At 39.7% G+C, this 17997-nt stretch overlaps 2 protein-coding genes across 3 annotated transcripts in view; one reads left to right on the top strand and one right to left on the bottom strand.

Moving 5' to 3' along the window:
- Positions 1 to 1107: 1107 nt before the first annotated feature.
- The window catches only part of LOC307038436 (E3 ubiquitin-protein ligase TRIM21-like), a gene marked incomplete at its 3' end in the record, with an annotated part of 73683 nt that continues 56793 nt past the window's right edge, over positions 1108 to 17997 (top strand). Inside the window, exons 1-2 of one of the 2 annotated variants that reach the window (XM_079679827.1) lie at positions 1108 to 1195; positions 3741 to 4848. In XM_079679827.1, coding sequence (XP_079535953.1) covers positions 3748 to 4848 — 1101 coding nt within the window. In that variant the 5' untranslated portion in view covers positions 1108 to 1195; positions 3741 to 3747. Of the gene's footprint in view, positions 1196 to 3740; positions 9567 to 17997 lie in introns of those variants that run through there. The other variant, XM_079679828.1, reaches the window with a different exon arrangement.
- Positions 9572 to 15494, bottom strand: LOC307038461 (zona pellucida sperm-binding protein 3-like). Its single transcript, XM_079679860.1, has 9 exons — positions 15240 to 15494; positions 13323 to 13624; positions 12958 to 13076; positions 12067 to 12170; positions 11425 to 11602; positions 10642 to 10759; positions 10467 to 10549; positions 10173 to 10255; positions 9572 to 9664 (listed from the first exon to the last, which is right to left on the bottom strand). The coding sequence occupies exons 1-9, from the start codon at positions 15394 to 15396 to the stop codon at positions 9600 to 9602; spliced, it is 1209 nt and encodes a 402-aa protein (XP_079535986.1). The 5' UTR covers positions 15397 to 15494; the 3' UTR covers positions 9572 to 9599.

The following is a 17997-nucleotide window of genomic DNA, read 5'->3' as shown; positions in this document are numbered from 1 at the left end:
GCCCGAACACACACTGAGAACACAGATGAGAATTAACCCAAGTCCAACATACCTTCTGTGTCACTGAAAAACTATAGTTTAGTATGTAAACATAATTTACGAGAAAGAAAAGGATGTCTTCCCTTTATAAAGTATTAGTCAACTGTTAAGTGCATCTGTAAATAACGCTGATGTAGAAAACATCAAAGGATGTCACAAGAGCTGGTGATACCCTTGATGTAAAATATGATTGTCGATATATAAAAACCTTGATGAGTAGGAGGGATTCATTGCGAAATGATAAAATGTGGACGATTATTAAAAAAATTGTCACATAAAAAAAAACAATATTATTGTCACTACTTTTCTGGGATAAAAAAGCATGTGTCCGTTTTCTTTATGTCACCAATTTTTTTATCTGGTTCTCCTTAATTGTATGAATACAAATGCATTGTCAATTACGATTTGAGGTAAAATATTTTATTTGTTTTTGATATATCAGAAATATATTTCTGGTCAGTTCGTCGAAACCATGCTGTAATTTTCTTTTCCATACAGCCATCTTTTATTATATATTGTGATTATTAAAATCCAAACCTGATTTTTCTAAACATTAATAAGTAGTGTTTCAGTGTTTTCAAAAGTTACCTTGTGTTTAAAACTGGAACTGTATTACGGGAGAACATAGTTTACTTTAAAAAGGAATTGCAGTTTATTTTAATAGGAAACATAATTGTATGGAAGAGAAAGGAAGCTAAAGTGAAGGAAGTAGAATATGAAATTGTTGTCCCTAAAATATCTTAAATACAAATCAAAATCAAATTAATAATGTTTGCTTTTCTCTTTTTCTGTCAACTGTAGTATTTCAGCTCCAAAACAAAGAACAACTAAGTCATTTAAACTTTCTGAGATCGATGGTATTTGTAGTGTTTGCAGCAGAAAGGATTATGGGAGTTGTAGTGTTGGTGGTGTCTCACCCGTTGGAGAAAAAAAGGCCTTGTTGCTCTTGTAGTTCCTCCTCCACTCCCTCCTTGTGACGGGTCACTGAGAGGTGGAGCTACACTGAAATAGGAGAGCTTCAACTTCCCAGAAATTAAAGTGAAAGTTTGTCTGAGCGACAGAACAGCTGCACGTCTCTCTGTTTCTCTCTAAAGAAACACTCGACTGAATCCAGCAGCTTTTCTCAACAACACAGCAGAATCTCTGCCAAACACTGGTGAGTAAACTCCAGAGACAATCACTAACTAAATATTTGAAAAAGATTTAGTTTAATCAGAATCTGAGGCTGGTACGTCTGTTCAGACATAGAGTGAATATTAGGCCGTATACATGTGTCTTTTAAGATAAAAACGTTTACATTTAGACTTGAGTACAAAGCAGCTTTAAAACCAAACCCAGTGACTAAACTCTGGCTAGTGAAGTTTAGACAGGGTAACGTCACAGCTAGCATTAGGTTGGGCTCATTTCCGGACCTGTTTCCTGTATGAACTCAAAGCCTCAGCTCTGCTCAGACAGGAAGTGCCACTCAGCGCCGCAGCCAGGGAAAATGTTTAACTTAAATATTACATACATCTTTTATGCAATCCTATTCTCCTCTTTTTCCAAGCTGACTCTCTGACCCTTACTTTCCCTCAGACGCTTTAATACAACAAGTAATAAATAGAGATCATACCAAAATGCATTAATTATATAATAACCAACCCGGTATCACGGCAAGACGTGAACATGTGACGATTTACCATGCTGGGAGACGTGAAGATGTCAGGATTTCGTCCCTTCAAACGTTACAGTCAAACGGTATTGTTAACCCATGTTAACCAGTGGAGATATACCCGGAAATGCCAACTAAATGCTACCCCGACGGTTGGTTGTTATTGTCAATATAAATATAATAATGATTGTATAGTATAGTCACACTCGATTATGCCGATTTTCTTGTTGCCCCAGCTGGTCGACACCTCTTTTAGCAGAAACAAAGGCTACATTCATTTATTAAATCGATGTTAATCCATGTGTGTGGATGTGGAATTAATGGACGTGACGTTGTGCGATTGCGTTGCCAGGCAACAGCTTCGGTTCATGTTAATTTACAAACTCTTCAACTACAACCGTAGTTGTATTTAAAAACATGTTAGAAGGCCTCACGAAATACTTTAATGTAAATGTGAAGGAATGTGTGTATAACAAAATACATCTGTCATAAACGAAACCGGAAACAGACGTAGGCAAGATCCTCAGCTCGATGATTTGGATGGTTTAGCCGCAATGCATGCTGGGATTTGGTGTTTATGTGATGTGAAATCTGAAAACGCTTTTTAAAAATAAAATAATACTTTATTCCAAGTGTACTTTCTTTTCTCTTTGAAAGTCATCACATAACGGCATTGTAATACACGGCTGCATTAAATACAGTTTTCCCTCTAATAGCAATATAAGCAGCTATTTCATATGAGCAGGGTAGCCGTATTATAATATTGATTTATGTGTAAGCAGCTAAATGCTACAGCTATAAAAGTGACTAGCAGCAGGCAGGGAGAGGTATCCTCAATACATTATGTAAATACAATAAAACCCTTTGCAAAAATAATCTAAAGTAAAGTTTGTGAACTCCTTGACTCTCAGTCTCCAGCTGAGCTAAATGAAACACTTTCAGACTTTAACACGCTACACTACAGACCAGTCGGACTTGTTAATCCCCAACATGTTTTTATAGGGCGATGCAGTTAAATGCTGGTTACCATAGTGACAAACGGCTCGTTGGCTCCAACAGAAGAGACGCACACCAAACTGAGCAATGATAAACTGAATTTGATTAAAGTTAGTTACAAATTAAAAGTACAATGATGTATGGAGGATGGAATTAGTGATAACTATGAGGATACATTTACATCAATACCTCAGACTTCAGTATTTACTAGCAGGGTAAGAAGTACTCTGATCATTTATTGAATTAAAATACAACAATGTGGACATTTACAATAAAAAGTAAAATATGTAAAGAATATTCTTTTTAAAAAGTCAAATGTATTATACAATTGGATTATAATTATTTATGGATAATTACATTTACATTGGTTGGTGATTGGCTAATGGTTACTCAAGCCAAAAAATCGTTATGACATCATAAAGTGGCCAAAATCTGATCAGCTAATTTTCAGACAGGTTTCTATAGAAATGGATCAGGACAAAAAGAGAGAGAATCTTTTTTTCTGAAACTTTCAGAGCCTCTTTACACAGAGGGGACACATGTTGATGTAGAAGAGACATGAAGAAGAGGAGACACATGTTGATGTAGAAGAGACATGAAGAAGAGGGGACACATGTTGATGTAGAAGAGACGTGAAGAAGAGGGGACACATGTTGATGTAGAAGAGACATGAAGAAGAGGGGACACATGTTGATGTAGAAGAGACATGAAGAAGAGGGGACACATGTTGATGTAGAAGAGACATGAAGAAGAGGGGACACATGTTGATGTAGAAGAGACCTGAACAAGAGGGGACACATGCAGATGTAGAAGAGACATGAAGAAGAGGGGACACATGTTGATGTAGAAGAGACATGGAGAAGAGGGGACACATGTTGATGTAGAAGAGACATGAAGAAGAGGGGACACATGTTGATGTAGAAGAGACATGAAGAAGAGGGGACACATGTTGATGTAGAAGAGACATGAAGAAGAGGGGACACATGTTGATGTAGAAGAGACATGAAGAAGTGGATTTTTCATAATAGGTGACCTTTAATGTTTTTTCAAACAGAGTAGACATGTCTGCTGCCAGCTGTCTGCTGACTGAAGATCAGTTTCTGTGCTCCATCTGTCTGGATGTGTTCACTGATCCAGTCACCATACCATGTGGACACAACTTCTGTAAAGCCTGCATATCTGAACACTGGGATAGAAATGTCCCGAGTCAGTGTCCCAACTGTAAAAAGGTGTTCAACATAAAGCCTGAGCTGCAGGTCAACACGTTCATCTCTGAGATGGCTGCTCAGTTCAGACAGTCAGCTCAACAGAAAGCCAGCAGCAGCAGCTCAGAGCAACACGTTGTCAAACCAGGAGAAGTTCCCTGTGACGCCTGCACTGGAACCAGACTGAAGGCCCTGAAGTCCTGCCTGGTGTGTCTGGAGTCCTACTGTGAGACTCACCTGGAGCCTCACCTGACAAGAGCAGGCCTGAAGAAACATCAGCTGATCGACCCTGAGGAGAACCTGGAAAGCAGGATGTGTGTGAAGCACGATAAACTGCTGGAGCTGTTCTGTAAGACCGACCAGGTGTGTGTCTGCATGCTCTGCTCTGTTTCAGACCACAAGACACATGATGTAGTTCCTCTGAAAGAAGGATATGAAGGAAAGAAGGCTGAGCTGGGGAAGACAGAGGCTGAAATTCAGCAGATGATCCAGAAGAGACGACTGAAGATCCAGGAGATGAACCGCTCAGTGGAGCTCAGTAAGGAAGGAGCAGACAGAGAGATAGCAGATGGTGTTCAGGTCTTCACCGCTCTGAAGGAGTCTGTTGAGAGAAGCCAGGCCGAGCTCATGGACACCATCAAAGAGAAGCAGAGAGAGACAGAGGAACAGGCTGAAGGCTTCATCAAAGAGCTGGAACAGGAAGTCTCTGAGCTGAAGAAGAGAAGCTCTGAGGTGGAGCAGCTCTCACGCTCTGAAGACCAGCTCCACCTCCTCCAAAGCTTCACGTCCCTGAATGCTGCTCCACCCACCAAGAACTGGAAAGAAGTCAGGGTCCGTCCTTCATATGAGGGGACTGTGAGGAGAGCTGTGACTCAGCTGGAGGAGACGCTCAGGAAACAGATGAAGAAGCTGCTCTCTGAGGTGGAGCTGAAGAGGGTCCAGCAGTCTGAGGTGGAGGTGACTCTTGATCCTGATACAGCAAGTCCATGGCTCATCCTGTCTGATGATGGAAAACAAGTGAAACCTGGTGATGTGAAGAAGAATCTCCCAAACAATCCAGAGAGATTTGATTCTTGTCCTTGTGTCTTAGCAAAGCAGAGTTTCTCTTCAGGAAGATTTTATTACGAGGTTCAGGTTAAAGGGAGGACTAGGTGGGAGTTAGGAGTGGCCAGAGAGTCGATCAACAGGAAGGGAGAGATCACACCGACTCCTCAGGATGGTTACTGGATGATAGCGTTGAGGAATGGAAATGAGTACCAAGCTTGTGCTGTTCCTCCAGTCAGTCTCTCTCTGAAGTCTCAGCCTGAGAAGGTGGGGGTGTTTGTGGATTATGAGGAGGGTCTGGTCTCCTTTTATGATGTTGATGCTGCAGCTCTGATCTACTACTTCATTAGCTGCTGCTTCAAAGAGAAACTCTACCCTTATTTCGGTCCAAGTCTTAATTATGATGGTAAAAACTCTTCTCCGCTGATCATCTCTCCTGTCAATCACACTGAGTAGAACAACCATTTGATGTTTTCTTTTCTTTGATGCTATTTACTACAATTACATGCAGATTTTTCAAAACAAAATGTATATCATGTAATGTCTCATTTATTCTAATGACTGCATAATTTGCCTTCAAGAATGTTGATTTAACAAAGACATGTCCATTAAAGTCTTGAGCCAAGGAAATTAGTTTTCATTGTCCTTGGATTTTCGTCATTTTAGGGGCAAGGCCATTTGGATATGGAAAACAAATCACTTTTTTTAATATCAATAATATCAAACATTATATCATATAGGCCTATGCCTCCTTAGTATCACCGTATATACAATGAAATACTTTACTTTGAATAATTGGTGTTTGGTATGTTTTCCATCTACTACTTCTCCCATTCACAAATCCGAAAACAAATCAAAAAATCTTAAATTCTATTAATATGTAACAAAGATATTTCAGAGCAGAAGAAACAGCCTTCAAGGGTCAAACTCTGCACATAGGTGATGATAGGTGACAATGATAGGTGTTTATGCTTTAGTTACAATACATATATGTTACCACTAGGTGGCAGTATAACATCTATGGACATAGATGTGAGCAGAACAAGATGTGAGGGAACTGCATGTTGGCTAATAAAGTTGGCTAGTAAAGCTAGTCTAAAGATCCAAGAAGATGTCTTATTTATAACCAATAAGAACATTACATGGTACCAGGACACGGTGGAAATGTGGATGCGAAATGGAGGACATTCAAGCAACAGTTTCTGCTGTACGCTGCAGCTGTCGGAGCGGATACAAAGTCAGATGCTAGAAAAATAGCAATACTGCTAACCGTTGCCGGACCAGAAGCATTGGAAGTCAACAATACTTTTGTGTTTGCTCAACCAGAGGACAAAGATAAGTTGGATGGTGTCTTAAAACAGTTTGATGAGCACTGCCTATCGAAAAAGAACGAAACATTTGAAAGGTACGTCTTTCGCACAAGAATGCAGCATCAGGGAGAGACGTTTGATAACCTTCTCAAAGACCTCAAGCTAAAGGCAAAATCCTGTAATTTCAATGATCTCAGAGACTATGATTAGAGACCAGATAGTGTTTGGCACTAATGACAGGAACATCAGAGAGAAATTATTGAGGGAAACAGAACTCACTATGGAGAGCGCCATTAAAATATGCCACGCCAGTGAGCTAGCGCGCCAACACGTACTGACATTTAATGAACCTGCACATGGAGCAGCAAGCCAACATGACGAGGGAGTGAACGCTGTGTCAGTTAAAACAAAACAGTGGAAAATATACAGAGATAAAAAGAATGATGACGAACAGTTGTTCAGCTGCAAGAGATGTGGGGGAAAACACACACCAAGACAATGTCCTGCTTATGGGAGAATGTGTGCAGAGTGCAAAATCATTATGCAAAGATGTGCCTCTCCAGAGAGAAAAATAAATGGAATAAGGTGCACAGAGTTGAAGACTCAGATGACAGTGATGATTTAAGTGAAACATTTTTCATCAAGATGGTGTCACACGACGAAAATGACGGCTCACAGAGTCCAAAAGGTACTGTAAATGCTTTATCAGATGAGAAATGGATTGCACCAACCCTAGTAAATGGGACAATTGTGCCATTTACTATGATTGACACTGGGGCTAAAGCTAATTTAATTAATGTGAATGATCTCAAGGCACTTAGAGAGAAACCTAGAAGTATCTCAGAAAAGAACAAACCACTGAAGGCATACAACGGGCAGCCAATTGAGACAAAAGGGCAATGCCGACTCAAGTTGACAGTGAAAGGCAAACAGTGCAGCCTGTTGTTTGTCTTTGTGCCTAAAGGACATGAATCACTCCTGGGAGACAAAGCTTCAGAGGACCTAGGACTGGTTAAGAGGATCTATCAAATAAACAGTGGGGACAAACAATGCAGAAATACAAACTACACGCAGTTTGCTGAAACAGTTGACATTGTAAAGGAATTCCCAACAGTTTTTAAAAGGACAAGGGACCTTCCCGTACACTTACAAGATCCAGCTCAAGGATGATGCCAAGCCTGTAGTGCACGCCCCAAGAAGAGTACCAGCACCACTACGAGCGGGTTTAAAAAAAGAGCTTGACCGGATGACACTACTGGCTGTTATTGAGCGAGTGGAGGAGCCTACTGACTGGGTGAACTCCATCACATGTGTAAGAAAGAAAACTGCTGACTTAAGAGTCTGCCTTGATCCAAAGGATGTGAATGAGAATATCGAAAGAGAACACTACCAAATCCCAAAACGTGAGGTAACCTGTGAAATGGCAGGTGCAACATATTTCAGCAAAATGGATGCTTCGCAGGGGTTTTGGCAGCTGAAGTTGGACCCAGAAAGCAGCAAGCTTTGCACCTTCAACACACCATTTGGGAGATACTGTTTTTTTGAGGTTTCCATTTGGTATCATCTCAGCGCCAGAAATCTTCCACAGGGCGATGGAGTCCATAATAGAGGGTCTGGAAGGCACAAGAGTGTTAAAGAAGTCAAGAACATGACAAAAGATCTCCTACAGAGAGTCCAAGTGAATGGGCTGACATTGAACAGAAATGAATGTCACTTTGGGGTCACAGAAATGACCTTCTTGGGAGACAAGATCTCAGAAGAGGGGGTGGAGCCTGATCGGGCAAAAGTGCAAGCAATACTGGACATGCCTCCTCCCACTGACAAGAAAGGAGTCCTGCGAGTTATGGGAGTGATAAACTTCCTGGGTAAATTCATACCTAATCTCTCCTCCAAGACAACATGCCTCAGAGAGCTGCTTCAACACAAGGTTTTTGAGTGGAATGCTTCAAATGAAAAAGAATGGACTAAACTAAAGGAAACTAACTACCGAGCCAGTTCTTACATTCTTTGATACATCAAAAGCTACAAAGATCTCTACAGATGCATCTAAAGATGGATTGGGAACTGTACTCCTTCAAGCAAATGGAGACAAATGGCAGCCGGTGGCATATGCGTCACGAACAATGACAGAGACTGCATTTCCTGCCTTAAAGGTCTCGTATCATACCATTTGTAGGCATATATTATGGGTTTGAAAAACATGTCTGTGCTTTGCTCAAAAATACCAAACAGATCATGCATTTTAGACATCCCTCTTTTCCAGCCCTGTTACAGAAACGCTGATTCCGGGGCGGTAGCTTTAAATTTGAACTCGGCTGATGCTGGCCCCGCCCCCTTTTGAGCACGGCAAGTCAAGCATTGAGGCCTCTCTGTAAAGATTCTCTGCCCGGAGATTTTCAGCTAAATGCTGACGTGATTAAATGCCATAATTTGTCCACATCAAGGATTATTTCTGAAACAGTATGGCGCTCAAATGCTTTTTCTCTTGTGGGTTTACCACTAGCTGAGTATCTTTTTATTTCCTGCTTCTTTTTTTTTTACACATACCCTCTCCAGTACATGTTAGCTTTGAGTGTTGCGCTGCTTGCTGACAGACATTAGTTCCAAAACACATCATGCATTGTTTCTTATAGCAACGTTTTGGATAGGGCCGTGGGAGTAAAGCCAGCCCACATTTCCGATATTAAGTCATCGGATGCAAATCTGGATCAGCTCCGTTGTTCCTCCGTTTAGAGATTTGGTTACGGAGGAAGTGAGAAGGTTTTATTTTCTGACACTTGGTGAGTTCCCGACACATTTATGTATCAAAATGTGCATTTTGCATGATGACTGAGCAGCATTTGTTTGTTCTGTGAATGTGCCAAATATTCATATTGTTTGATTTTTATTTTAAGTGTTATTCTGCACCAATATCTCGGAAAAGTGATTTTAAAAATAATGTTTCATCTGCTTACTTTTTAGATGTTTAGTGTTCTGATCTGTAAAATACCTGCAGCAAAAATGTAAATTGAAAGAAACAGTAGTTTACAGATCCATTGTATAGTTCGTACAGCATGTGATGCATCAATGTGGTGTTTATTTACCTATAATCAGGGTAGCAGCCGTGGGTTTCATAAACATTTTCCTAAGCATTATTATGGTGTTTGATATTTGCTAGAGTTGGGATCATAAGTTTGATGTTTGTGTAATTTACATCAATGCATTTAAGAATTGTATTTGGTCTTGGTTTACCATTTCTTAGATCTATCCAATCTATTTGAACAACCATGTGTTCTTCCAATGAGCAGAGTTTTCAAAAAGAAATAAAGGTCTTTAACAGCATTCAATTAATTTTAAAGTTTTTATTTTGCACTTTCACCATTGAGGTCTCTCGTTCACTGTGATTGGTCCAACAGCTTTTTCCTGTTCCCACTGAGCCTCTGCAACACAGAAACATGACACCCTTAATGATTATTAAACATCACAGCCTCCCATTTGTACCTCAAAAAAACCCATTTAGTAAAAGAGGTATCCCATAATGTATTGGATTATCTAAGTAAATAGGTCGAGGGACCGTCAGCGTAGTTTAATACAAACATCCTCCTACATTTTCACCTGAAAAGCTAAAAGTCTACTACGAAAGTAGGGAGCTTATTTTTTTTTTTTAAGTCTGTCGAATTTACATTTTTAACCTTCTAAAAAACATCCATAAATGTTGTATTATTGAAAGTAGACACAACTTAACATAGAACATAAATTAGTTCCCAAATGAAAGGCCATGTCTAATTATTTTAACTTGACATTTTGCACAAACTTTTGTTATAATGGATAATATTGGTTAAGGATAATTCAGTTGAGGGTTTTTCAAATGTTATAATAGAACATTAAGGTAATCATTTATAAAGGAGCTTAGAAAGTCAGTAATATATCAAAGTTATCCATCCTCACCGGATCCAGTCGTGTGACTTCCTGTCCTACAGTCTGTATCACAGCAGGAACACGCTCGATGGTTGCCGCTGGCCTCCGTCCACCTGTCAATCAAAAGCTCTGCCCCTTACTACTGATACAGTTTCTAAAATGTGGCAAATAAGAACCCAAAGCAAGGCGATAGATTTCGCTTTGACTTAGAACTTCAACAGGCAAACATGTCACATCGAAGTCATTCAAACCCTCAGATTTATGGATTTTGTAGTGTTTCAGAACAAAGGATGATGGGAGTTGTAGTGTCGATAAGAGTCTTACCCATTGGAGAAGGAACAGGCCTTATTGGTGGCATCAACAGGGGCAGAAGCTACAGCAGCTCTCACATTGCAGGTGATGTAGATCTAATGCACAGGAGGTGTTCATTCAAGTGTCTTCTTAGAAAACAGCTATCGTCTTATATAAAAACAGGAATTGTGCGATATTTAAATCTCACCACGCCACTCCCTTCCTGTTGAAACTTGAACGCCTCGACCTGAAACTGCAGTCTGTCTTCATACGCCCGTGGGAGGAATTGAGAGCTGGAGTCGGTTAGCTGACTGTCAAATAGGCACCTGAACACAACACAGGACAGACAAGACATCTGAATGCAAAACAGAAGACATACAAGAAACCTGAACACCTAGAAGGGCTTTAAGACTGACACCTGAAAGCAACACAGGTAACTGTCACTCAGTCTAAACATGTAAACTAAATTATTAAAAAGATGCAGTCATAAATAATATCCCTTTCTCCCCAATTGAAAAAAAAAATCTGTGATTATTCAAAAAAGTTGCCACTTCAAAACTTCTGGACACAAAATGTCTCCTATATCACTAAAGGACCTTTCTAAGTATTTGTGCCCTTATAACCTTTCACATCACATTTTGTTTGTAATGCATTGAACAAGATTTGTATTTGCCTTGATGGTCTTACTTTTGTTAACCCTTATGTTGTGTTCAGTGTCTCCCGTGACAAGTTAAAATGATATAATAACTATGCTCTAGTTTAGTTTAGTTTATTTTTAAATCGGAGCAAGGCTTCAGGCTATCCTCCACCACAGCTATATAAACACTACAAAACTGATTTAGAAAATTTTAGCCAAGTCTGAGGGACTCTTTAAAAAAAAAAAAAAAGTATAATTTGGCCCAATCAAGATTCATCTTTGACTTTAGACAACGGTAAAAGCTTTCGAACCCAAGGGTGAAACTAACATTTCAAAGAGTGTATTTATACTGACCCGTTATTTCCAAGGAAGGCGTATCGGGGGACGGTGTCGATGTTCGGGATCACGGTGGCCACACAGCTGTCCACCATCACTCTGAGGGGGACGTGATGAAACTGTCTGACTGAAACTTCAAACTTCATCATGTCTCCCAGCAGGAACTGAGCGGACGGACGGGTCGACTGCCAATCATCTGAGGCAAAGAATAAACCTTTATTTTACTGGTAATCTAACAAAATACTCAAACAATGTTTCCTATTATAAGAAACCAACCGTTTATAAAAGTGTATTCAAGTACTTTTTTTGTTTTATTAAATGCGACAACTTCACTACATTAACATTATTTACCACTTGGAAAAGGACTGCAATCTGTCATTTTACTTTACAATTTAGAGATTGTTGCTTACTGAACTTATGAGCCATCTCAAATGCAAAACTTGTAATAAAGTGTTGGCTTACAGTCGAGTGCTACTTTTATGTATTTTAAGATACTTCTCGTCCTTCATGAATGTCAATTTTTACACTAAAGGAAATAAAAAATTAAAAAATCACTGGTCCTAGAAATGTTTGAGTAGCATGGAAATATACCAACAGGACATTACTTAAAAAGAAAAGTTACTTAATATAATGAATGAAGCTGGAAAAGGAAACACCCACCACTCATGAGTCTTAAAGAGAAGAGGAGTGCTTCCTCTGAAGATTTGGTGGCACTGAACGGACTCGATGTCGGATTCAACGGCACGCTGCTTACATCATGCTTCCTTAAAAGAGACATTTAAATCTTTATTCTGAAACATTTTCAAAAAGTCCAGACATCAAGAACGTTTTTACTGCAATTCATGGTAACATTTTTGGATAATTGTATGAATGTAGTATTAAAAAAGGGTAATACCAAAGTCAAGACAATCCACTCTACTACAATTCAGTGGCAATGATTGAAAATTCTAGACTATATTTGATCAAGTAACTTCCAGGTTTCTGATCCAAAATATAAATATCAGTAAACAAAATGATGGTTAAAGCTACGCCTTTCAAATAAGCTTAACTTTTACCAGCTGTAAATGAACATACCGCAACAATAATTATGAGCCAATAGATTTTAGCTTTATACTTATGTGAAGGCTTTGATGTCCAAAAATAAACTACATTTCTCATACTGTCCGTCTGAATGTCCCTGACGTCACCCTCTGTCTTTAAAGCTTCATGTTAGCAACTTTCTCTTCAAGCTACCTTCCCTAAAAAGTCCAGTTTGCTCAGATTGCAAAAAGGTACGCCATATTTTTTCCCCTACACTCAAAGCAACAGTCTGCTCAGTCTACTCAATGGTTTGGCTGATTTTAATCTAATGTACTCGCAGGACTCTGGCTGTTCTAGTATCGTATATTCATGGGTGATTGCAAATATCGCATCAGCCAAATTAAATGTCGTATAATGAGTTACTGCACAGTCCGTGGGATGGCACTGACAGTCATTCAATAAAATGTTTGAGATTCTTCCATTATTGACAAATGGAACATCTTTCTGGTTCACCATTGTGTAACATCTGACCTCTGGTATTGGCACTGGATGCTGACGGTGACCTCTCTGGTCCGAATGATCCGACTGTCCCCAAGAGGAGCGGGTATGTGGTGCAGGGTGAAGGCGTAGATGAACGAGTCCTCGGAGATCTGAAACACAGGTTACTGCGGGGTAAAGGCTGAGAAAACATTCCATTCATCTTTGACATCAACATCTTTGTAAAATGCTTGGTGGTTGTAAAAATGGTCGTCGACTAAGCTGCTCTGAAGCCCATTTGATCTCCTAATTTTGGTTTGACATTTATGTTCTGGTACAGTCTGTTTCCACACAAAAAAATAAAACACAGACAAATATACATTGTGATCTTTGTGTGAACTGCCTCTTTCAAGCCTCACCACGAGCTCGCTGCCACATCCGTGCAGCTCCGACTCAAACACGAGGACCTGAGCATCTTCCCCGGTGGCCGGACATCCTCCCAGCGTGACTTCTGCAGCGCGGACAAGTTTCCCGATCCCCAGCAGGTCTTTCTTGGCCTCGACCCGGACGGAGTTCGCCCCGCAGACGGCGCTGACACTGTCAAACGCCACCGGGGTCTTCAGCTGAAAATCTTGAGGGTACTGGGGCTCTTCCTCAGCAGGCGGCTCCGGATACTTCCAAGAAATCGGCTCACGGAAAGACTGCTTCTCCTGATTGACAGCTAGGAAGCAAAGGGGAGACTATCCATCAGTTTCATTAAAGGTCCCTATTATACTGTTTTTCATCAATATATTATAGGTCTCAGATATATACAAAACATGTCTCTGAAGTGTTTGGCTCCAAACACCAAACAGATCATTGCAGCATTACCCATAATCCCCTCCGTTTCAGCCCCGTTTCCAAAGTGCTGATTCTCTGTCTGTTACTTTAGATGAAAATAAGGAGCCCCTCCCCACGCCCCTCTGAGAGAGATTTGGTTACAAAGAACTCAATGGTGCTCTAGGAGGAGATTCAGGTTATAAGGAGGGGGGGGTTACCTTGGTTGCTGATTGGCTAATGGTTACACAAGACAAAACATTGTTATGACATCATAAAGTGGCCAAAATCTGATCAGCTCATTTTCACACAGGTTTTTATAGAAATGGATCAGGACAAAGAGAGAGAGAATCTTTGTTCCTGAAACTTTCAGAGTCTCTTTCCACAGAGGGGACACATGTTGATGTAGAAGAGACATGAAGGAGAGGGGACACATGTTGATGTAGAAGAGACATGGAGAAGAGGGGACACATGTTGATGTAGAAGAGACATGAAGAAGAGGGGACACATGTTGATGTAGAAGAGACATGAAGAAGAGGGGACACATGTTGATGTAGGAGAGACATGAAGAAGAGGGGACACATGTTGATGTAGAAGAGACATGAAGAAGTGGATTTTGAATAATAGGTGACTTTAAAAAAAATGTAGCTTATACGTAACACATGTGTACTTGGAGAGTTGATTCTCACTTTGTCAACCAATTAGTTGCTTGACCTATCCATTCAGCTTTAATCAATACCATGAAAGATTTCTGATGTTTTTTTCCCCTCTTGTACGACTACTACCAACATTGTGGAAACTTGTATTGTCTGCAACGGTGCATACATAAACACAGCAAGAGGAATTAAGAAGTATTAGAATATAAAATAGTAAAGAAATATTTTCAAAAATCTTAAATGTAAGAATTGTTTACAAGAAATATAAATTAAACAAGGAGGGTATGTAAAATGCTGTGCAGTGTAGCAGAAACAAAAGTTAGTCTTCATTAGTGAGGTTTCTTAACAGCCACGGGATCATTGAACTTCGGTTAACAGGTTACACAAACATGTGATTTATTTACTTTATCCATGCAATACGAATAGAAATGTTGCAACTATTACGCAAAAGATATTGAATAAATCATTGACTGTTAAAAAGTAAGTAACAGCGTTGTTAAAGCCATCACTTGTGCACCTTAAAACATATTAGCAGATTGTTTGAGTTACTTTGTTGTCAGTTCTGAATCTACATCTAAAAAGATTAAACCATGTGAAAGGACACATGACGAGAGAAATGTTTTCCACAGATATAGACATCATTTTGAATAATATGACTCATGTAAAATATCCTCACATCCAAAAGAAACAAAACATTATAAGCAAATATTCAAAAAATCAGATTATTCTCAGACACAGTTTTTGAAGTATGCAAAAAAGAAATTCAGTAGAAAACCAAACATTTGAAGCACATAGAGATATTGGGGATTATTTGCACCCAGCACTTCAACACTTTCAGCAACATTTCAGTATCAATTACTCTACCTTTTTGCTCCTGGACTTTAGGCTGCTCTCGGTTCTGTTCTCCATATCTGCCGACTGCCGGCCGAGCGCCCCAGTTCTGAGGTGCCGACAGAGCTCCATACACCCCGCAGAAGAAGAATAGCACAGATACCTTCATGCTGAACAGCTTGTTCTGCATTTCCTCTGTTTCACTCTCCAGTGCAGCAGCTTGATTTTTATAGAGCAGCTGTCAGTGACCTGATTGCTCTCCAGCTGTGCCTCGTTCACCTGCAGCAGCCTGATGAGACTCAGCTGCGTTCAAACACACACAACTGTTCCTTCATTCAAACAATTAAGAGATCATTCAAAGCGACCACAGATGTCAAATCTGTCAGGCTGAATTTTAGAGAAATGACTCTACTGCAGCAGCCCTGTAGAATCGTTTTAATCCATATAAATGATATATATATAATGAGTCCAGCCAAGGTCACACCAACACTTAAGTTATGTCTTTCATAAGCAATACAATAATAAAGTGTCACTCACAAACATACATACATACTATGTGTTCATCAGTCCCGTATATTAGACATTTTAATGATCTGAATACACATTTCTATATTGTGTATATTCACAGGATTTATAATATACTGTATGAATTATGTAAAATATCCAGAGGAAAAAAAAAAAAAAATATTCCAAAATGTTTTTGCATAATTTTATAAATTTATAAGAGACATTTCAGAACAAATTTGTGACAAGATAATTGGTTTATATATAAAAATAAAATATTAATAATCTGAAAAATATATATACTATACAACTATTGGGAAAAAGTATGGAAACCCTGAAATTAAATTGTGAGAGGGACTATTTCTTTTATGTACTGGGTTTCTTTTTTGTCTTGACTTTTTGATTATAAGTGTAGATGTGCGTGTGTGTGTGTGTGTGTGTGTGTGTGTGTGTGTGTGTGTGTGTGTGTGTGTGTGTGTGTGTGTGTGTGTGTGTGTGTGTGTGTGTGTGTGTGTGTGTGTGTGTGTGTGTCAGCATTAGCATTCTCTCTCTATGTTTAATTCCTGTATGTCTCCTGGGACTTTAGCTGCTCACCTTCACTGATATTAATGAGCCCTTTCTGTTCTTTATTTCTTAATTGCTAACAGCCAGTAAGAGGTGTGTGTGTGGTAAGTGTATGGGTGTATGTGTGTGTGTGTGTGTGTGTGTGTGTGTGTGTGTGTGTGTGTCCCTGCTTGCCTGCCTGCGTGCGTGTGTTAGTGTGTGTGTGTGTGTGTGTGTGTGTGTGTGTGTGTGTGTGTGCCTGCTTGCCTGCCTGCGTGCGTGCGTGTGTTAGTGTGTGTGTGTGTGTGTGTGTGTGTGTGTGTGTGTGTGTGTGTGTGTGTGTGTATGTGTGTTTGTGTTAAAGGTTCAGTTGTTTAACGTTGACGTGGCTTTTTTCTGTGTTTCTTTTTACTTCTGGAAGGCGAAGCAGTTTGTTAATGATGATGGTGGCAGCACGTTTTTGGGACGACCTTGATGAAGGAGCAGTGAGTTTTTAGATGACAAAACTCTGCTGTGATGGGACTGGCAGAAGGCAAAGGAACCAAAAATAATAAGAAGAAATTAAATGAAAATGTTCTAATGTTCTATTCTCTGGGACACTTGTTGACGTTCGGGGATTATCAAGTTGACCAAATTCGCTATTGTTGGAAACGTATCTAAAATGTGAGTTTTATCGACTTATTTGAACAATCTGATCAAATGATTCCTTCAGATATGACTGGGTTAGCCTCGTTTCTGTTTCTGTTGTGTTTTGTTTATGCAGCGCTTTTCGTAAAGGCTGTTGTAGTAGATGTTTCTTTCTTGGCTCACTTGTGTATTTATATCTGAATCCACTTTGAAGCTGCAGTGCGTTCCTCCTAATGTAAATGTGTTGTCCCGTTGTAGCGTGTTAGCACCTGTCGGCCACCGTAGCTTCGGCCTCTCAGTGAATCAATTTATTCAGTATGGCGAGCAACTCGGAGGTGGGCGGTGGTGGCGAAGTCGATAGGGACTTGGCTTGGCAACTGGAAGGTCAACAGTTCAAGTCCCAGCAAGACCAAGTGCTACCGAGGTGTCCCTGAGCAAGGCACCGTTCCCTACACTGCTCCCTGGGCGCCGTACATAATGGCAGCCCACTGCTCCTAACACTAGGATGGGTCAAATGCAGAGAAAATATTTCCCCACGGGGATTAATAAAGTATATATAAAAAAAAAAAACTGAGAATAAAGAAAAAATAATCCTTCACGGATTGTCCTGGTTTTGTGTGTTATTCTTTGTTCTTTTTTTCATGCTTTTATCAGAATTTCCCAGTTTTGTATCCATTTCTTTGGTTCAATATTCTCTTTTCTTTTAGCCCTGGTTGTGTCGTATTTTATATTGAATATTCTCCCGTGATTTAACTCAAAGTTCTGTCCAATTTTCTTGGTTGTTTTAGCTCTTTTATGTCCACTGTTGTCTGTTCTTTAGCCTCAGTTCTGTCTTATATTCTCTGTTGTTTTAGCCCTGGTTTAGTTGAATATTTCCTTTTCTTTATCGATGGATATACCTAATATTTTTTGCTCTGTTTTCGTCCAATATTTCTGTTGATTTATCCTAACTTTTGTCCATTATTCTCTGATTTGGTCCAATCTTTTCTGGTGTTTTAATCTTAGGTTTATCTAATATTAAATTAAATTCCTTCCTAAACTCACACAGAAACACACCCACACTCCTTCCTCTGTCCACTGTCAATATCTTCCCTCATCCTCCTCCTCTATCTGCGCC

The sequence above is a fragment of the Notothenia rossii genome, assembly GCF_949606895.1.
Source record: "Notothenia rossii genome assembly, chromosome: 5".
Classification (NCBI taxonomy): Eukaryota; Metazoa; Chordata; class Actinopteri; order Perciformes; family Nototheniidae; genus Notothenia; species Notothenia rossii.
The sequence above is the reverse complement of the archived record's forward strand: the minus strand, read 5'-3'. Positions and strand labels throughout refer to the sequence as shown.